We start from the raw sequence: 23,038 nt of genomic DNA, 5'->3' as shown, positions 1-23,038 counted from the left end.
ACATGGGGTTCAATGCCATGAACCTGGGATCATGACCTGAGCCAAAATCAATAGTCAGATGCTCAATCAACTAAGCCAACCAGGTGCCCAGACCACCATGGTTTTTAAAATGTGATCGTGAACTATGACCCTCAAAAGAATAAGTAGCCCATTGCTTTCCATTCGGAGGTCCAGAGAAAAGTCTTAAAATATATCTGAGTGGATGGCTCTGAGGAGGGAAGAATGACTGTCCACAAGTACCTACACCAGGCATTCACTATTCTGCTCTGCAGCCCACTGGTGCCCCCACTCGATTCAAGCAGCAGAATCCTGTAAAGCAAAGTTGCTTGAGCTTCTGCAGAAAAATGAACAGATCTCCTGAAAGAAAAATCAGGACACAGGAATTTTGTGCCAATCCCAGGTGAGTTCCCATTTAAAATGTATCTTTAAGTAGCAAGAAGTTTTAGAATAACTAGGATATCTCAGTGCTTGGTGATCAGAGCAATTGAAACCAAAGCTGTGTTTGAAAATTGAAGCTGTGTGATTATAGTACCTACATCTTCTTTTGATTCCAATATGAGCTTAATTTCTGCCTAGAATCATCCCAAAGACATACTAATGGTTTGCTATGGATGGATAGAAAACTACAGAGAAAAAGCTTTGGCTTCTATTATATTGAACCATACAAAATTGCCAATACTCTTATCATTTTTGACCTATGAAAAGTGCAGTTACATACAGCTCACACTAATATTTTTTTTTTAACGTTTTATTTATTTTTGAGACAGAGAGAGACAGAGCATGAACAGGGGAGGGTGAGAGAGAGAGGGAGACACAGAATCTGAAACAGGCTCCAGGCTCTGAGCTGTCAGCACAGAGCCCGACGCGGGGCTCGAACTCACGGACCGCGAGATCGTGACCTGGCTGAAGTCGGACGCTTAACCGACTGAGCCACCCAGGCGCCCCCACACTAATATTTTTTAAACTCCGGTATTTCATGTTATTTTAAAATTATATTCTAGAAATTTTTGATTTGTAACAAAAAATACATAAATAATCCTTAAAAACGGATCAGGGGGGCGCCTGGGTGGCGCAGTCGATTAAGCGCCCGACTTTAGCCAGGTCACGATCTCGCGGTCCGTGAGTTCAAGCCCCGCGTCAGGCTCTGGGCTGATGGCTCAGAGCCTGGAGCCTGTTTCCGATTCTGTGTCTCCCTCTCTCTCTGCCCCTCCCCTGTTCATGCTCTGTCTCTCTCTGTCCCAAAAAAAATAATAAATAAACGTTGAAAAAAAAAACAGATCAGGGATCAAAAGAATGAAAAGACAAGCCACAGAAGAAAATACTTACAAAACACACATCTCGTAACGTACTTGTATCTAAAATACACAACGAACTCTTAAAACTCAGCAAGAAGAAACCAATCCAATTTCAAAGTGGGCAAAAGATCTAAACAGACACCTTACTAAAGAAAATCTACGTATGGTAAATAAGCATCATGTTCAACTTCATAGGTCATTAGGCAATTGCAAATTAAAATGAGTCACCCCTACACACCTATTAGAAGGACTTGAATCGAAAACAATGACAATACCAAATGCTGACAAGGATGCAGAGGAAAAGACCTGTCATTTACTTCTGGTGGGAATGCAGTTGTAGAGTCACTTTGGAAGAAAGTTTGGCAATTTCTTACAAAGTCAAACATGGGTTATCATAGGATACAACAATCACACTCCTAGGTATTTACCCAAATAAGCTGAAAACTTATGTCCACGTAAAAACCTGCACCCAAATGTTTATAGCAGCTTTATTCATAATTGCTAAAACTTGTAGGCAGCAAAGATGCACTTTAGTAGATGAATGGGGTACATCCGTACAATTCATACTCTTTCTCGGAATAAAAATAAATAGCTTATTAAGCCACAAAAATACATGAATAAATCCTAAATACATACTGCAAAGTGAAAGAAGCCAATCTGAAAATTCTGCATACCATATGATTTCAATTATATGACATTCTGGAAATATGAAGACAGTAAAAATATAACATTCTGGAAAACTATGAAGATAGTAAAAAAAAAAAAATCAGCGGTTGCCAGCAATTTATGGAAAGGAAGAAAGGAATGAATAGGGTGGAACAGAGAGGATTTTTAGAGAAATAAAAATATTCTGTATAATATTGTAATGATGGGTACTTGTCCTACATTTGTCAAAAGCCATGCAATGTACAATATTAAGAGTGAACCCTAATGTAAACTATGGACTTTATAGTTAATAATAATGTATCAATATTGGCTCATCAGTTATAACCAAGATGCCAAGCAAAATGTTAATAATAGCGGAAGTGGAAGCAGGGAGTAATGGTGAGAGGGTATATGGAAATTCTCTGTACTTTTTGCTTCATTTTTTTCTGTAAACCTAAAACTGCTCAAAAATAGTCTATTAATTTTTTTTTTTTTCAACGTTTATTTATTTTTGGGACAGAGAGAGACAGAGCATGAACGGGGGAGGGGCAGAGAGAGAGGGAGACACAGAATCGGAAACAGGCTCCAGGCTCTGAGCCATCAGCCCAGAGCCTGATGCGGGGCTCGAACTCACGGACCGCGAGATCGTGACCTGGCTGAAGTCGGACGCTTAACCGACTGCGCCACCCAGGCGCCCCAGTCTATTAATTTTTTAAAGGCTACCTACCATATAATTCCAAAAACCTTGCATTGTGAGTAACTTGTTCTGCGAGTGTTCTGCAAGACAAGCAAACATTTCTAATAAATTTTAACTTGATAAAAAAGCGATGTCTTGCCATACGAGTAGTCCGTGATGCCGAATGTCACATGATCACACCTGAGCCAATGGTTCTTGAAATTCACTTTGATATACGAGTGCTTTGGATTACAAGCATGTTTCCAGAACAAATTCTGCTCACAAACCAAGGTTTTAACACATTCTGGAAAAAGCAAAACCAAAGAGAAAAGATCAGTGGTTGCTAGGGGTTCAGAGGGATAGGAGGAGGAATGAATAGGTAGAACGCTGGGTTTTTAGGGACTGAAATATGCTGTAATATGTTCTGTAATAGTAGAAGCGTGCCATCACATATTTGTTAAAATCTACAGAACTAAACAACACAAAAAGTGAACTTTAACATAAAATATGGGCATTACTTAATGGTATCAAGATTGATTCATCACTTGTAGCCAATGTACCACACTAACATTGCAAGATGTTCACAATCGGGGTAACTAGGATGGGTGTAGAGGAACTCTGTACTGTCTACATATTTTATTCTTCTTTAACCCTAGTACTGGTCTAGAAAAATAAAGTCTTTTAAAAAATTAAACGTTTCAGGGAAGATACTTCTTTATTAAATCTGGGACGGATTCCAGTTAAGAAACTGTTCAATGTTCACATTTCAAATAATAAGAGCTAACACTTTAAAAAGCGACAGTTAAGAGAAGCAGTAAGAAAGGCAGATTAACAGTTGGGGCGGTGGGGGGGGAGGTCTTGTAGAAACTGGGAGAAAAATAACAGAGATGCAGTCTTGCAAATGTCAGTTGTATGTGATTACACTCTATCTCTCTTCTTTCTTCTGCCCTATGATTCAGAGGCAGATAAGCTGTTCTAGAAAAGCCACATAACAATTTTCCTCTAGCTGATTTGAAAATATTGATGATGTTCTCATTATAGGGCTGATGGAAAGCTTTAGAAAAGTTACAGAAAAGTGACAGGGAAAATAAGTGTAAATGCCAGAATCCTGTATAGGAATCAGGGAAGGTCTAACTCCAAGAATTTCCACTTTTATTATATTTTCATTTCATTGGTTCCATTTCAAATCTTCCTTTGCCATACTTTCAAAAGCCCCTTTTATTTCTTTAAATATGTTAAGCAGACTTATTTTACATTCCGAAACAGTCTGTTCCAAGCTGCAGTCTATGTGGAAATGATTCTATAATGTGTTTTTTCTATTAACTCGCGCTTGTGGTGCCTTATGTCCTTATGCATGTGTGGAGAGGGGGGTTCTTTATTGTGAGTTCGGGGTCCTTAAACTTTATTTGTAGGGCCTCTCTAAGGTCTAGATTTAAACTGTGTTCTTCTAGAGAGACTTCCTTTTCCTTCGACCAGAAACCAGGAGTACTGCCAACCTAAGACCACTTTCAATTAAACATTCAACTTGAGGTTTCTCAGGCCCCATAAGTAGTATGAACTCAAACTCAAAACTTACCTCCATGCAGGTTTACAGTTAGATATTCTCATGGGAGACTTCTTTCCTACTTCACCCACAACCAAAGCAAAGACCGCTTACACCCACCTTCACCATCCCCTCTCCACAGCAGGTTTTTCTTGCTCACCCACTTCGGTTTTAACAACTTGGTGAACCAACTCTGTGCAGGAGCTCTGATTTGACCTCAGCCTTGGGCCCTGTCTCCTCAGACCCTTACACATGATCTACTGAAATCCAGGCTTTAGGCCATTGAAGATCAACACATATCTCAGAGACAAATGTTGGCTCCAGCGGCCACTTACCCCTTATTGTCTTGTCATTTCTCTCCTCCCAGAAATTCCCTTTTCTGCCAGCTCAGCCATGCTTTAAAAAATTACTTTACAAAAATACATCTTATACCATATTTAGGTTGACTTTACTAAGAGGAACTTCTCTAAATCCCTAGTCTGCCATATAGCTAGAAGTAGAACTCTCCTACTGTTCTAAGTATGAAACTTTATATAATTCATAACCCCAGGCAGTATTTTTCAGTTTGTTTCAGGTTGTTCTGACTTTCCCCCATGGCCAGAGAAATGCCAGTTGCACACAATGAATCTGGTTCTGGTCCCTGGCCTCACATGGATCAATTTGACCTCACATCAGTCAAATTTCCAGCTTCAGGTCTGCTAAGTTTTGGGTTTCTACTGCATTTCACATGTGTTCTATTGCATTCCACAGAGATAGACATCTTTCTTTGCTATTATACTGTTTTCTCAAATTTTCTATATAGTTGGAGCCAAGGTAAGTATAAACTTAGGTTAATACATGATCTTGACAAGAAATCGACATTAAACTATGTTTTTCAAATAGAACTTTCAGGTCAAATTTTATGGGAAGTTTTTTGAGGATCATATATGTTTTTTCCTAAAACACTTAGCATCTATGGTCAGTGGCCAATGATATCATGTTAATAAGACAGAATGTTGAGAACAAGAATTTTTCTAGGTGTACAATATACTGATTCAACAATTCTATGCATTACTCAGTGCTCGTCATGATAAGTGTACCCTTCATCCCCTTCCCTATTTCACCCATCCCCCCACCCACTTCCTGTCTGGTAACCCACATTTCTTCTCCATGTTTTTTTGCCTGTCTCTTTTTTCTTTGTTCATTTGTCTTGTCTCTTAAATTCCACATATGAGTGAAATCATATGGTATTTGCCTTTCTCAGTCTGACTGATTTCTTTCACTTAACATTATACCCTCTAGAGCCATCCATGTTGTCACAAATGGAAAGATCTCATTTTTTATGACTGAGTAATATTCCATTGGTATATATACCACATCTTTATCCACTCATCTATAGATGGACACTTGGGTTGCTTCCATATCTTGGCTATCTTTGCAATAAATAATGCTGCAATAAACATAAGGGTGCATGATTTTCAAATCAGTGTTTTTATTTTCTTTAAATATCCAGTAGTGGAATTACTGGATCATATGGTAACTCAATTTTTAATTTTTTGAGGAACCTCCATACTGTTTTCCATGATGGCTATACCAATTTGCATTCCCACCAATAATGCACAAGGGCTCCTTTTTCTCCACATCACCACTACTTGCTATTTTTCGTGGGGTTTTTTTTAGCCATACTGAAAGATATAGAGAATAAGAATTTAATAAAAAATCTCCAGACCCAGTAAACTAGAGATGGAGGTCTCCATAGTTCGCTATAATATACATGAGCCAAAGGGCTAGAAACTAAAGACCAGGGCAGAACCCAGTGATACCAAGACATAACTATGCAGTAGGAACATAGGTCTGGAAGACACAAGGTGAAGGTAAAGAGGGAAGAAGACAGCCACATCTTGGTGACTGAGACCCATGAGCTACAGTGCTCAGAACCGTGGGCTCAACATCACAGATCAGCAACGGGCCTGCACTCACTACTCCAAGTACAGTCTGCGGACCAGTGCTAGTCCTCAAACCATTTGTAATACATCTGCCATGCAGTAAGAACCTATGCCAGAATTTAAATCAACTGTTTCACCAAGAAAACTTTTCTTGATGAAGTAAAAATACATGCACTTACGTTCTGGTAGAAGTCCCCTACCCAATAACAAACAGTTCCTTAACCATCCACATTAAAATGACTGCTTTAGACAGTCCCTGCTTTGGCTAGAGGTAGCCTTAGATGGTAACAAGTAGATCCAGAATCCTGAAGGTCTGTTAAAAGAAAACCTACTGGCTGTAGCTGGTTAAGAAAAATTAAAGGATTAAAGACTACATATGAATACAAATAACATCTCTACTGGGAATTCATCATCTCCATTGGGAATAAATTCAAGAATTTATTACACTAAATGAAACTAAAAATGACCTTAAGTATGGGAAAAGAAATTAAGTAGTATTACAGTCACATGTTAACAACCAAATAATAGGCTTAATCTCAACTTCTAAAATTGTCATAAGTTTTAATTATGTATGCATTCTAATTTTATGTCCATAAATGCTAGACTGGTTAAATGTGAGGGTGTGGCATATCATAATCTTTACAACACTTATTGAACTTTATATAATTATATTTAATTATATCCTTTAATAGTATATTATTTGTTTATTTCTTGAGGTATGCACACACCCTTGTTCCATGTAACCACATCCATGGCACATGGCCTCAACAAATGAACTTTGAAAACTAATCCAGAAAGCAAAAGGTGAATTATGATAAAATCTAACTAGCCTTGTAATCTATTTCTAGAGACTCTGCCCAAAAATAAAGCTTTTTAAAAAATATATAGTATTCTTGGGGCACCTGGGTGGCTCAGTCGGTTAAGCGTCCGACTTGACTTCGGCTCAGGTCATGATCTCACAGTCCATGAGTTCGAGCCCCGCGTCCGGCTCTGGGCTGACGGCTCTGGGCTGACGGCTCTGGGCTGACGGCTCGGAGCCTGGAGGCTGCTTCCGATTCTGTGTCTCCCTCTCTCTCAGCCCCTCCCCCGTTCATGCTCTGCCTCTCTCTGTCTCAAAAATAAATAAACGTTAAAAAAAATTTTTTTTAATAAAAAAATAAAAGAAAATAGATAGTATTCTAAAACACAGTTGCCACCAAAATTTTCATTTCTTTTTTAATTTTTTTTTTAACGTTTATTTATTTTTGAGACAGAGAGAGACAGAGCATGGACGGGGGAGGGTCAGAGAGAGGGAGACACAGAATCCGAAACAGGCTCCAGGCCCTGAGCTGTCAGCACAGAGCCTGACGCAGGGCTCGAACTCACGGACCGCGAGATCATGACCTGAGCCGAAGTCGGCCACTTAACCGACTGAGCCACCCAGGCGCACCAAAATTTTCATTTTTAAGATGACTTTCAAGACTTGCACATTATCATTCAGAAATAGTACAATACCTATACCTTCTATAACAATAGCAAGTCTGCATTATAATAATGCATATATTACAATTACATGTGAAGAATCATAATCCAGAAGAAAATATCCTTAAAATTTTTAAAAATATTTTATTATATAGGCATAATACAAAGTACATAACCCCTCTTGTCCCAAAATATATTATATATATTTTTAATATATATAAAATATTTATTTTTTATATATTTTAAACTGAAATCTATTAACATATTTTACAAACGTTTTTAATATGATGGTTGAAACAAAATAAGTTAATGAAAAAAACCATCCAATTACCTTTAATATGTTATTCCCAAAGCAATAGAGCTAATTGTGCTTTCAATTTATTCTGCAACATATTTGAATACTATACATAGTTGCTGACTTTAAAATGGTTACTGGCTCCATTCATTCTAGAATAATTCCTGAACACCAGCCATGTACCTATAACTGCTACATTCTGTTTCACAACCATTACATGATACTATTCAGCTGCAAAAAGTTTGACCAAGATGCATCAGATGATGTAGAAATAAATTAGTGCTTCTGAAAATTTTGTGCTCTACTTACTTGTTTCAAAATGTGTTTCTTTCTACCTATGATTTCTAGAATGGATTTTGTAAGATTTGCTCTACTGTTAATGTGCAAATCCCACTCTCACAATTTCACAATCAAATATTTTGCACCATCATTGCACACACCTACCAACACCTACAGAAGGAAAAAGTAAGGCTGTGAACCCTATAAAAATACCAATAATTTATGTGTCAATGTTATAACTTTATCTGCCTTCCTGAAAGCTGTTACAAATGACAAAGAAAGATTAAATAATATCTACAGTTCTGAACAATGACACCAAAGAGAGAGTATAATTACTTTTCCAACTCAGGACTTTCTTAATGTATGAATACCAAAACATACTAGTTAGCCTTCCAGTTTAACCACAAACATGTCAGGTTTGTTTGGAGTTCCAGTGCATTTGGGTAAGACGTATAAATGGCTGGTAACAGTTTAAAGGCTTTAGAATGAAGCCCACATTTGTTGGTGGCCCCAAAACTTAGCTGAAAATTGGCTGACGTGAGTAGGTGTGACTTAAAGAGGCTGAATGTAATGAAATGCTCACAAGCTAAAATGTCAAAAGCATTGGGGATTGGCCCAAGTCTACCACTAACTAACTGTGAGTCTTGGAAAAATCATTTAGCTATTCAAGACCTTGGTTTCTAATCCATGGAACTGGCCCACGTGACCTGTAAGGACCCTTCAGTTCTCACATTCTATAATTCTGATTCTATGGCATGTTTAGTAATTGAAGGTAGGCCCTCCACCATTCACTGAGCAGAAGAAATCTCCAGCCTTCTGATTGGGGTCCATGTATTCTTATACCAGGTTAAACGGCAAGAGCATGTCGAAATAGGAATTGGAACACAAGAATTTATCATCCTTTGTGAACCACATTCTTATCCACAATGCTCAGCAACAAGGCTTAGAGTGCTAAACATTTCGATGCAATAATGACAATGCAGTTCACCAAACAAGGCCAAGCTCAGTGGTTTCCAGGAAACCGAAAAGGGAAAGAATGTGGAAAGAAATAGTAGAGACTTCAAATGATGAAAAAAAAAAAAAATGAATGAAATTCAAACTGAGAATCAAAAGAGACACAATAAAGACCTAAAAAGTGTGGTCAATGCATTTAGAATGATTAGAACCATGGAAAGCTTTTGCTAACAATACTAACAAAACATCTTTGAGAATATTTTATCATTAAAGGAGTCCATGAGATGAGATCAGCGTGATAATTCTTTCTTGGAAAATGCAAAAACTAAAATTGAATTCTTCTGATTTGTGAAAGCTAGGATTATTATGCCACTTCATTAATGGCATTTTTACCTATTTCTAGAAGCTCAAGATGTTCTTTATTTGAAAAACATCCCCTTAGTCTTATTATCAATACCTCTGAAAAATTAGACCAAACATGAATTATTACTATTTATGTAAATTACTCAAGAAGCCTATCATTACATTAAAGGGTTAAAATGTATGTAAATAAAACAATGAAATGATACAATTACCTCAATGATGAATCCCTTTCTTTAGGAATAAAGGCAATTTTTAAAAATTTTTTTCATGTTTATTTATTTATTTTGAGAGAAAGATAGCATGAGCAGGGAAGGGGCAGAGACAGAGGGGGACAGAGGATCCCAAGTGGGCTCTGTGCTGACAGCAGAGAGCCCAATGTGGGGCTCAAACTCGTGAACCAGGAGATAACAACCTGAGCTGAAGTTGGACACTTAACCAACTGAACCACCCAGGTGCCAAGGAATAAAGGCAATTTAATGAAAGTGGAAAATAATAGAACTAAGCTGTTAACATTTATATGCTATTTCCCTTCAGATTGTTGTCAGTATACACACATATATATCACATAGTTATAGTTGATCCTTAACCGTGTATCTAGAATTTTTATTTTTAGGTTTCAGATCACTCATTTCCAACTAAAAGTCCTTTATTGACAAAATCCTTGTATTTGTCATTTTTATTATCCTACTAGAGTATTAAATGGATAAGACTGTATAAATTGCTTTGGCATTCTATTTGAGAGCATTTAAGCTGTTCCTTACTTTGTTCGGTTTAGTTTTCCTTGGCTGTTATTGCTTTGTACATATTCCTAAAAGTAGAATTGTGCAGGTCAAAAATATAAATAATGTCATAGCCATCGTCATAAAAATTGACAAACTGCTTTTCGTGGGAAAAAGAACCAGTTTAAAAAGTTTCCAATAACTGAATATTTACCCAGAAAATAGATAACACTAGTTCAGGGGTGCCTGGTGGCTCATTCAGTTAAGTGTCCGACTTTAGCTCAGGTCATTATCTCACAGTTTGTGAGTTTGAGGCCCACATCAGGCTCTGTGCTGACAGCTCAGAGCCTGGAGGCTGCTTTGGATTCTGTGTTTTCCTCTCTCTCTGCTCCTCCCCCACTCGCTCACGTGCTCCCTCTGTCTCTCAAAAACAAAATAAAAATATTTTTTAAAAAAACACTAGTTCAAAGGGATATACACTCCTATGCTTATAGCCAAATTATGGAAGAAGTCCAAGTATCCATCGATACAAGAATGGATAAAGAAGATGTGGTATGTATATATATATATATATATACACACACATACACACACACACACAATGAAGCATTATTCGGCCATAAAAAAAAAGAATGAAATTTTGCCATTTTCAACAATACGGATGGAGCCAGAGAATATAATGCTAAGCAAAATAAATCAGTCCCAGAAAGCCAAGCACCATATGACTTCACTCACATGTGAACAAAACAAGTTAAGAAACAAAACAAATAAGCAAAACAAATAAGCAAAGGATTAAAAAGAGAGACAAACCAGGAAAACAGACTCTTAACTATAGAGAAAAACTGATAGCTACCAGCGGGGAGGTAGGTAGGGAGATGGGTGAAATAGGTGATGGGGGTTAAGGAGTGCACTTGTCGTGATGCGCTCTGGGTGGCGTATGGAAGTGCTGAATCACTATATTGTACACCTGAAACTAATATCACACTGTATATTAACTGTATTGGAATTCAAAAAAATTTTTTTTTAATTTTTATTTTTTCTTTTTTTTTAATTTTTTTTAATGTTTATTTTTGAGAGAGATAAAGTGTGAGCGGGGAGGGGCAAAGACAGAGGGAGACACAGAATCCGAAGCAGGCTCCAGGCTCTGAGCTGTCAGCACAGAGCCTGATGTGGGGCTCGAACTCACAAACTGCGAGATCATCACCTGAGCTGAAGTTGGACACAACCGACTGAGCCACCCAGGCGCCCCTTGATTCTAAGGCTTACCTCCATCTTCAATTTCATCCTCTCTGCTATATCCTTCCCTTTGTTATCATAGAAACAAGCATATGTAAATGCCATCTTAATAATGTTAATAATAAAAATAACAATACTAATAATAAACATTTAGATAGCACTTAAGACGTGCCAAGCCCTGTTCGGAGCACTTTATATACATGCTAACTAATTTAATCTTCATAACAACCTATAAAGGGGATATTAATTATAACTATCCCATTCTACAGATCAAAGAACTAGAGCACAGAGAGGTCAAAATACCTGTCCAAGGTCACACAGCTAGTAAGTACAGAGTTGAGATTCAAACCCAAACAGGCTGCTCCAGTGTATGGCTCTTAACCACTATGTCCCATGTATAGAAGCTTACATAACAAAACTACAACGCAGGGAGGTAATATAGAGCAGACTGGGTTGAAAAGAGTCAATGGGCAAAGAAGCCCGTACGGCACCTAAAAGAACAGACAGTGACTCTCTGAGCTAGTGGGAAAATCAGGGGACAGGTACCAGAGACCACTGTATGCAAATGACGGAGAGGTTGTCTGTGGGATCTGTCTTGTATGGCCTGTTCTATGAATATAGCTGTTTTCATTTTCTCTTGATGCTATCATCTCAAATCATCTCCATACAAGGAGTCAGCTTGACAGAGGAACTCTCATCCATGGTCGAAGCCAATACTCCCAACCCCACGGGAGCCCACCAGGCGAGAAGTAAGTGGCTCAGCACAAACCCCATCCGCCATGTCATCGTGCCTACTTTGCCTCGCTCCTAACAGCTCCTAATAGCAAGATCCGGTGACACCAATACAACTACTACCACCTTCAGGCTTAGCCAAATCCCACTGCCTCGACTAAGCTTGACCGAAGAAGCGAATGTGCATTTGCAGCCTCAGCCTACCACCTGAAACATGGAATTAAGTCATTTTTCCAGCCCTTGCTGACAGATCAAACCTAGGATTCAGGTGGTTCCAGGACTACCCCCAGGGCTCCACATTGCCCTTTTCCTCACTCTTTCCCCAGTTCATCCCTAAAATTGAATATGGCCTTTACCCATAAATCACCAATTCAATGTCCACAGATTACTGCTTTCACCCAAATCAGTGATCCTGAAACAATGTTCTCTTGTAATAGGAAGAAGAAGACAAAACTGTAAAATTAGCCGTTTCCGGAAGCTATCATACAGACAACATATTCTTTGCTCTATAGGTAGCAAGCTAACTTTTTTTATACATGTGAAAGACAATCTCACATTCTCCCAAAAAGTGTTACTAAACTTCCAAAAGTAACTTTCAATAGAATATTTAAACCAATTACTACTGAACAATCAGGAAGCACACACACTAAGCTTTACATGTTATAAATGACATTATTTCTCGCCCAAAATATGCCAACATTCACAGGCAGAAGGTCATCTAGCCCTACTCTCTTGATTTTAAAGTAAGAAAACCAAGTCTTCAAAAGACTAAGTGACTTCTTCAAGGTGACGGAGTAGGCCCCTGACAACTCTGAAACAAGGAGTCAGGTCTCCAGATTCCCAATCCACAAAGTGCCCAGAAGTCTATGAGGTGCCATGAGCTTCGCAGAGTTTTAAACAGACATAGTATGTTCCCTGAAAAGGACACACACGTGGGACACAACGTGATCCATCGGATATTGTGAAACTCTAAGCAGTCAAAACATAAAGACTCATATGCCAACACTCATATGCCTTTATCACACAAGTTTCTCAAAGTGTTGACTGTAAAACAATAAAGCTGAAAGTTAATCATTTCAATCCTGTCTCTTCCACTCAGTAGCTACCTATGCTTGAGGAAGTTACTCAACCTCTCCACGTCTCTATTTCCTTGTCTGGAAAACGAGGATAGTAGTGTTTACCTCACAGAGTGGTTATAAAGACTAGGTAAGTTAATAAGTTACAAAGTACTTGGAACGGTGCCTGCCACTGTAGGCCCACAGTCGTTGTTCTTCTCTACTTACATATGATTCTTTTCCACTTAGATAACGACTAACTCTTAGTATTGATCATACTTCTGTAAATCTATCCAACCTTCATATGACACTGGAAAAACATACAAGATTTCCTAAAGGACCCAGGTTTTGAGTCAAAAATTAAATAATAATAGAGACATGGTAGAAAATAATGGATACAAGTCCAAGGCATAAGACAAATGGTGAGAAATCAGGAGAACTGAATTAGGGAGAATGACAGGCTTTGCCTGCCTTGGATTGGCAGGCATGGGGTGAGAAGTGCCAACCATTTTCAAAATGAGTCAAACCACAATCATTTTACTTACCGCATCAAGTTTGCAATGCCCTATCACTACCACCACAACTATTGGCCAAGAGCCTCTTTACACTCCCTAACCATTCTTACCTCTTCCACTTCCTCCCCGTATCAATAGACTCAAGGAGAAAAAAAAAAAAAAAAAAAAAAAAAAAACCCTCAGAAAATAAAAATGAAGATCTCCGTGAAACATAATTCCCATTTAATTTCCCATGAAGAGTAAACAAAAATGAATTCTAAAGAGAAGCACAATGCATGTATTCCCCTTAGATCTGTTGCCTGACTCTCATTAGGTAGACCTAGCTGTCCTTTAGGCTGAGAGTCAGTGAAGCTGTCCATGGCTGGCAAAAGGTTAAGAGCAATTCAGCAGGACACGGTCATTAGGGGTGAAGAATCTCAGTCAGGACCGGGCCACACTCTTGGAGAGCTCTAAGGAGATCAGAATGGAATCAAAATCACTTACCTGACGCTCACTCCCATGGAACAGCATATAAAATAAAATAATAAGAGAAGAGACTGACCAGGGTTAAGCGGCTAGACAGGAGGGGACAGTGCTGACAGAAGGGTGATACAAGCAAGGACAAAAAAAAAGAGAAGATTCCAAAGAGTCATAAAGAACTGCGGCAAGATATGACAGCAAATTAGACATACTGGTTAAAACTTAATGAGGCTTGAAGATCACCCAAGATAACAGGATTTAGTAGGAGACAGAAAGTAGGTACTGCTGGCAATTAGGACAAGACCAGCCCTGGGAGAGAGGATGTAGGTGGAATCACAAGTTTAGCCTTGTCATGTTTAATTTTAGGTAAAAGCAAGTATCCAGGTGGAAGCATACTACGGGTAGCTGCAAAATCAGAATATTATGGAGCATTTCTAATGGGTTCAGAATATCAACCAACTCACAATTGTGCTAATTTAAGAGCTTTCTCTCACCCGCAGTGATATGTCTTTCAATGACAATCAATTAAAACATGAAATAGGCACACGAAGGATTTAGAATGAATTAAAACTGAGTAATAATATGTTATGAATTATGAACAAAAAGTGGGACTACTTAAGGCACAAGTTCGATATATAAAGATGATTTTGTGGAGAATAACTACCAGATTTTTCCATTAAAAAAAAATTTATGTCACTGTCAGGCACAGAATATTAGGCATATGGATCATCATTCTGACTTCAGATAGGATTTCACAGATTTATTATATCACATAAAGTAAGCATAATATTACTTTAAGTTCTACGAATCATATTTTTAGCTTTTATTCAAATTCTTACTGACATATTCCCATGTCAGTTTCCTCGATGGACTTAACATATAAAACCAGTCATAAACAGTCAAAGGAAACTGGAGGCTTTTTTAAATACAATCATTGGTTATAGCTAAACTTTAAATAAAGAAGACTTACCACATTTTCCTTCATCTTTCTCAGTTTGTCATCTATCTCTCTCAGCCGGTTTTGCTGATCCCGTTGCTCTTTGATGTTCCGAAGTACCTTTTCTCCTGGAGTTATTTCCATATTTTTATCATCATCATTAAGGTCAGGTTCCTAATCAAAAAAAAAAAAAAAAAAAAAAATTCACACACAGGCTGGAAATGTACCATTACATGCCGCCCCAAAGCAAATGAACTTTAAAGGTTTGGCTTTGCTTCTCAAACAATATTTCTTCCCTTCAAAATGATATTCAGGGGTACCTGGGTAGCTCAGCTGGTGGAGTGTCTGACTCTTGATCTCAGGTCTTGATTTCAGGGTCATGAGTTCAAGCCCTGCACTGGGCATGGAGCCTACTTTTAAAACAAATTATATTTATAATTCCCTAAACTCTTCCTCTTTGAAGGAGAAGGGTCCAACTATACATAAAACAAGTAGGAAAATAAACTCAATCATTTGGAAATCAAGAAGTTAGAGTGAAAAGAGAAGTGGCCAGGAAGCAGCAACCTGGGCTCTGGTCCCTGCTCTATACATATCAGCCCAAGATCTTGGGCAAATCACACTTTCTCTGGACTCCAAGTTCATCATATATAAATAACAAGAAAAAAAAATCCTGCCTATCCATACTATGAGAGGCAGATGTTTGCTTAGTGAACTGGAATGGGCAAAGTCAGGAGTTTTGAATCCTGGCTCTACCTGGCTCCTGACTAAGATGGCTTTAGGGAAATCAACTAACCTGTCTGAACTTCAGTTTTAGCATCTGCAAAATGATAATAACATTCGGCCCCAAAGTCATCACAGTAGGTAGTAGGTATGCAACAAATCTTGGTGGCTAACAAATATGAGTTAAATATGTCCTCTGAAAGGAATAAAGATTAAATAATGGAAGTAGTTCACTATTATCAGCAATATTTGAATGGACAGAACCATAATCTTTCAAAATTAATGGGTATAAAAATAGTATTTGACAGGAAGTTGGCTTTTTATCTATAACTTCACTTCCTATCTTTTCTCCCACAGATCTCCTACTCTGTGCTGCCATGCAGGTAACTGACATAATGTCATGAATGTTGTGTTTGAAGTTATTCAAACCAGAACCCTCCAACACTCTCATCCCTTACAGAGCTTGTATCATGCCCATTATCTAGCCCAAGTAAGAAGTACTTGTAACCAGTGTCTCCTTGAAGATGCTTGCATTTCTTGTATTTGGGGTTATTTTGGTGCCTTGAGACCTCAGCTCTGTGATGAAAAACACTGATTCAGAAAGAGTATTGATTATGCAGATTACCTGCCATTTTCTATTGAAGCGATAGGAGCAGCACTCTCTCCAGTTAACCTAAGATGAAGCTGGAACATTCCTAAGACACTGAATGTCAGGGACTTTGTTAATTGGCGATTCATAAATGAAACAGAAAATTCAAATAATACAGTTTCATTTTAAGAAGAAAAGTACATTTAAAGCTACACTTTACCTTCTACCTAAACTTTATATCGTGTGATTTTAATATGTGACATTGTCGGGGCGCCTGGGTGGCGCAGTCGGTTAAGCGTCCGACTTCAGCCAGGTCACGATCTCGCGGTCCGTGAGTTCGAGCCCCGCGTCGGGCTCTGGGCTGATGGCTCAGAGCCTGGAGCCTGTTTCCGATTCTGTGTCTCCCTCTCTCTCTGCCCCTCCCCCATTCATGCTCTGTCTCTCTCTGTCCCAAAAATAAATAAACGTTGAAAAAAAAAAAAATATGTGACATTGTCACTACTTTTTAGCTCTAAATAATTTGTAACTTGTTTTGTTATTTAGTTTTTTATTTTTTATTTTTATTTTTTTAGAGAGAGAGAGCACAAGCAAGGGAGAGGGGCAGAGAAAGAGAGAGAGAGAATCTTAAGCAGGCTCCATGCTCAGCACAGAGCCCAATGCAGAGCTTTATCTGACAACCCTGGGATCATGACCCGAGCCGAAATCAAAAGTCAGACGCTCAACTGACTGAGTCACCCAGGTGCCCTGTTATATACTTTGAATTAATGGTTACTTAGCATATTTTTTTGTGTGACTGCTTCTTTTTCATAGAACTTAGATCACACCATATTGTCATTTTCAATTTGAATTTTTTCACTTATCAATACAAATTGATTATTTTTCTATATCATTAAATGTTCCTCAAAATCAATATAATCCCATACTATTTTATTACAAATTCCGTTTTTTTTTTAAATGACGGGAAAAGTATAATTTTTTTGGAAGCTAAAAATATTTAGCCTCTGGGATAAATGTCTCATTAACTTCAATTTTTCTTGAAGGGTCACCATATCACTTCCTAATACCTCTTAATTAAGGCCCTCCTCTCTTACTGCCTCATCATTCACCTAAACCATGGTTTTCAAATTCCAGTGGCCTTCAGACTCACCCACAGAGCCTGGGAAAACTTTCAAAGGCCCAGCCTCCACACTGGAGATTCTGATTCAATAGGGGACGGACAGCCTGAATACAGCTACTTGAAAATTTGAGAACTATCCACTTAGCTTGAGCCTCTTAACTGATCTGAGGGCCACCAGTCTCCCATTAACTCCACCCTGTGCAGAGATGCCATGGAGCAAAGTCACTGAGCAAAGTCCTCGATCATTCCTGGTCTGTACCCTGACTAGCTCTTCAGCCTCGCTTCCCATTGCTTGGGTCTCAGACCCAAAACCATGGCAATACTTACTACTACTAGTTCTCCACTACTCCATGCCCCTTTCCTCCAGCTCCTCGTGAAGACTCCAACTCTTTTTGAGCACAAATATATTTCCCCTATAAAATGTTCCCTAACATACTTAGGAAGGGCAGTTATTCTCTGGGTCATGCCACATGTTCCCTCATCGCAGTTACCACACTGTCACTGCTCAGACAGGGACCATGACTAATCCTACTCTGTATCCCAACACAAACTATAACCCTGAAGCTGTATAAGCACTGGCCAATAGACTGTACAGCTGACCCTTGGACAACATGAGTTTGAACTGCATAGGTCCACTTTCACACAGATTATTTTTCAATAAACAGTACAGTGCTATAAATAAATGTATTTTCTATATGGAAACAAACGAAAATGACAATACAACAATCCAAACGCTTTGGGATGCAGCGAAGGCAGTCCTGAGAGGAAAATACATTGCAATCCAGGCCTATCTCAAGAAACAAGAAAAATCCCAAATACAAAATCTAACAGCACACCTAAAGGAAATAGAAGCAGAGCAGCAAAGACACCCCAAACCCAGCAGAAGAAGAGAAATAATAAAGATGAGAGCAGAAATAAACAATATAGAATCTAAAAAAACTGTAGAGCAGATCAATGAAACCAAGAGTTGGTTTTTTTGAAAAAATAAACAAAATTGATAAACCTCTAGCCAGGTTTCTCAAAAAGAAAAGGGAGATGACCCAAATAGATAAAATCATGAATGAAAATGGACTTATTACAACCAATCCCTCAGAAATACAAGCAATTGTCAGGGAATACTATGAAAAATTACATGCCAACAAACTGGACAACCTGGAAGAAATGGACAAATTCCTAAACACCCACACACTTCCAAAACTCAAACAGGAGGAAATAGAAAGCTTGAACAGACCCATAACCAGCGAAGAAATTGAATCAGTTATCAAAAATCTCCCAACAAATAAGAGTCCAGGACCAGATGGCTTCCCTGGGGAATTCTACCAGACGTTTAAAGCAGAGATAATAGGGGCGCCTGGGTGGCACAGTCGGTTAAGCATCCGACTTCAGCCAGGTCACGATCTCGCGGTCCGTGAGTTCGAGCCCCGCGTCAGGCTCTGGGCTGACGGCTCAGAGCCTGGAGCCTGTTTCCGATTCTGTGTCTCCCTCTCTCTCTGCCCCTCCCCCGTTCATGCTCTGTCTCTCTCTGTCCCAAAAATAAAATAAACGTTGAAAAAAAAAATTAAAAAAAAAAAATAAAGCAGAGATAATACCTATCCTTCTCAAGCTATTCCAAAAAATAAAAAGGGAAGGAAAACTTCCAGACTCATTCTATGAAGCCAGTATTACTTTGATTCCTAAACCAGACAGAGACCCAGTGAAAAAAGAGAACTACAGGCCAATATCCCTGATGAATACGGATGCAAAAATTCTCAAGAAGATACTAGCAAATTGAATTCAACAGCATATAAAAAGAATTATTCACAACGATCAAGTGGGATTCATTCCTGGGCTGCAGGGCTGGTTCAACATTCGCAAATCAATCAACGTGCTACACCACATTAATAAAAGAAAAGATAAGAACCATATGATCCTGTCAATCAATGCAGAAAAAGCATTTGACAAAATTCAGCATCCTTTCTTAATAAAAACCCTCGAGAAAGTCGGGATAGAAGGAACATACTTAAAGATCATAAAAGCCATTTATGAAAAGCCCACAGCTAACATCATCCTCAATGGGGAAAAACTGAGAGCTTTCCCCCTGAGATTAGGAACACGACAGGGATGTCCACTCTCACCCCTGTTGGTTAACATAGTGTTGGAAGTGCTAGCATCACCAATCAGACAACAAAAGGAAATCAAAGGCATCAAAATTGGCAAAGATAAAGTCAAGCTTTCACTTTTTGCAGATGACATGATATTATATATGGAAAATCCAATAGACTCCACCAAAAGTCTGCTAGAACTGATGCATGAATTCAGCAAAGTTGCAGGATACAAAATCAATGTACAGAAATCAGTTGCATTCTTATACACTAATAATGAAGCAACAGAAAGACAAATAAAGAAACTGATCCCATTCACAATTGCACCAAGAAGCATAAAATACCTAGGAATAAATCTAACCAAAGATGTAAAAGATCTGTATGCTTAAAACTATAGAAAGCTTATAAAGGAAATTGAAGAAGATATAAAGAACTGGGAAAAACATTCTATGCTCATGGGTTGGAAGAATAAATATTGTTAAAATGTCAATACTACCCAAAGCTATCTACACATTCAATGCAATCCCAATCAAAATTGCACCAGCATTCTTCTCGAAGCTAGAACAAGCAATCCTAAAATTCACATGGAACCACAAAAGGCCCTGGATAGCCAAAGTAATTTTGCAGAAGAAGACCAAAGCAGGAGGCATCACAATCCCAGACTTTAGCCTCTACTACAAAGCTGTAATCATTGAGACAGCATGGTATTGGCACAAACAGAGACACATAGAGCAATGGAATAGAATAGAAACTCCAGAACTAGACCCACAAAACTATGGCCAACTAATCTTTGACAAAGCAGGAAAGAATATCCAATGGAAAAAAGATACTCTTTTTAACAAATGGTGCTGGGAGAACTGGACAGCAACAAGCAGAAGAATGAAACTAGACCATTTTCTTACACCATTCACAAAAACAAACTCAAAATGGATAAAGGACCTGAATGTGAGACAGGAAACCATCAAAACCCTAGAGGAGAAAGCAGGAAAAGACCTCTCTGACCTCAGCCGTAGCAATCTCTTACTCGACACATCCCCAAAGGCAAGGGAATTAAAAGCAAAAGTGAATTACTGGGACCTTATGAAGATAAAAAGCTTCTGCAAAGCAAAGGAAACAACCAACAAAACTAAAAGGCAACCAACGGCATGGGAAAAGATATTCGCAAATGACATATCGGACAAAGGGCTAGTATCCAAAATCTATAGAGCTCACCAAACTCCACACCCGAAAAACAAATAACCCAGTGAAGAAATGGGCAGAAAACATGAATAGACACTTCTCTAAAGAAGACATCCGGATGGCCAACAGGCACATGAAAGATGCTCAACATCGCTCCTCATCAGGGAAATACAAATCAAAACCACACTCAGATATCACCTCACGCCAGTCAGAGTGGCCAAAATGAACAAATCAGGAGACTATAGATGCTGGGGAGGATGTGGAGAAATGGGAACCCTCTTGCACTGTTGGTGGGAATGCAAATGGGGGCAGCCACTCTGGAAAACAGTGTGGAGGTTCCTCAAAAAATTAAAAATACACCTACCCTATGACCTAGCAGTAGCACTGCTAGGAATTTACCCAAGGGATACAGGAGTGCTGATGCATAGGGGCACTTGTACCCCAATGTTTATAGCAGCACTCTCAACAATAGCCAAATTGTGGAAAGAGCCTAAATGTCCATCAACCAATGAATGGATAAAGAAATTGTGGTTTATATACACAATGGAGTACTACGTGGCAATGAGAAAGAATGAAATCTGGCCTTCTGTAGCAACGTGGATGGAACTAGAGAGTATGATGCTAAGTGAAATAAGCCATACAGAGAAAGACAGATACAATATGTTTTCACTCTTATGTGGATCCTGAGAAACTTAACAGGAACCCATGGGGGAGGGGAAGGAAAAAAAAAAAAAAAAGAGGTTAGAGTGGGAGAGAGCCAAAGCATAAGAGACTCTTAAAAACTGAGAACAAACTGAGGGTTGATGGGGGGGGGGGGTGGGAGGGAGGGAAGGGTAGGTGTGGGTATTGAAGAGGACATCTTTTGGGATGAGCACTGGCTGTTGTATGGAAACCAATTTGACAATAAATTTCATATATTAAAAAATAAATAAATAAATGTATTTTCTCTTCCTTATGATTTCCTAAATAACATTTTATTTATCTTTCTTTATTGTAAGAATTCTGTATATAATACATATAGCATACAAAATATGTGTTAATCAACTGTTGACACTATCAGTAGGGTTTCCAGTTAACAGTAGTTAAGCTTATGGAAAGTCAGAAGTAAGAACGCAGATTTTACACTGCATTGGGTGTCAGCGCCCCTCATCCCTGCACTGTTCAAAAGTCAACTGTAATCTGGTTCTCAGAACTCTGTTCACACTAATGTTTCAATGAAATTTATATTTTGTGAAGTTATTTTTTTAAGTTTATTTATTTTGAGAGAGAGAGGGAGAGAGAGCATGAGCTATGAATGGGACAAAGAGAGAGGATTAGAGGTAATCCCAAGAAGGCTCCATACTGTCAACGCAACATGACACAGGACTCGATCTCACAAATTGTGAGACCATGATCTGAGCTGAAATCAAGAGTCAGAAGCTGACTGAGCCACCCAGGTGCCCCTATATTGTATAAAGTTCTAATGAAGACACTATTAAAAAAGTATTTCAATTTCAAGAAGCGATTATTTTACATTTTGTTTTCCATAAAAGGGGACACACTTCTGGTAGCTCTCAATCTCTAGAAGCATCCAGAGGCTGAATTATTATCAGGAATATATTTAAGAACAAAACCTAATGTTAGGGAGGCATTTGAAAAAGATGGTATAAAGGTCTCTCTGCAGCTTTTTAAAAAAAAATTTGTTTTTAATCTTTATTTATTTTTGAGAGAGAGACAGAGTGTGATCAGGGGAAGAGCAGAGAGAGAGGGAGACACAGAATCTGAAGCAGGCTCCAGGACCCAAGCTGTCAGCACAGTCTGATGCACGGCTTGAACTCACGAACTGTAAGATCATGAAATGAGCCGAAGTCAGACGCTCAACCGACTAAGCCACCCAGGCACCCCTAGGTCTCTCTGAAGCTTTAACCATCCAGCATTTCATCAACTTTTATAAAGATATATCTACCATGAAGTAGGATACACAGTGTCTTAGTCCGTCTGAGTTGCTATTATAGAAGACCACATTGAAGGTGGCTTATAAACAACACAAATGTATTTCTCCAAGATCAAGGCATTGGCAGACTTGATGTCTGATAAAGGCCTGCTTCCTGGTTCCTAGAGGACCATCTTCTTTGCTGTGTCCTCACATGGTGGAAGGGACAAGAGAGCTCTCTACGTCTTGTTTATCAGGGCACTAATCCCCTTCATGACGGCTCCACCCTTATGACCTAATCACATCCCAAAGTCCTGACCTCCAAATACCATCACACTGGGGATCAGATTT

General features: G+C 38.7%; 1 protein-coding gene across 2 annotated transcripts in view; it reads right to left on the bottom strand.

Annotated features, from left to right (window-relative positions):
- The window catches only part of FSIP1 (fibrous sheath interacting protein 1), a 197,334-nt gene that overhangs the window by 110,666 nt on the left and 63,630 nt on the right, over positions 1-23,038 (bottom strand). For both annotated transcript variants that reach the window (XM_045450073.1, XM_045450074.1), the window contains exon 10: positions 15,123-15,263. In XM_045450073.1, coding sequence (XP_045306029.1) covers positions 15,123-15,263 — 141 coding nt within the window. The remainder of the gene's footprint in view (positions 1-15,122; positions 15,264-23,038) is intronic.

This window comes from Leopardus geoffroyi, chromosome B3, assembly GCF_018350155.1.
Source record: "Leopardus geoffroyi isolate Oge1 chromosome B3, O.geoffroyi_Oge1_pat1.0, whole genome shotgun sequence".
In the NCBI taxonomy this organism is placed as follows: domain Eukaryota; kingdom Metazoa; phylum Chordata; class Mammalia; order Carnivora; family Felidae; genus Leopardus; species Leopardus geoffroyi.
This window is presented reverse-complemented; position numbering and strand designations above follow the sequence as displayed.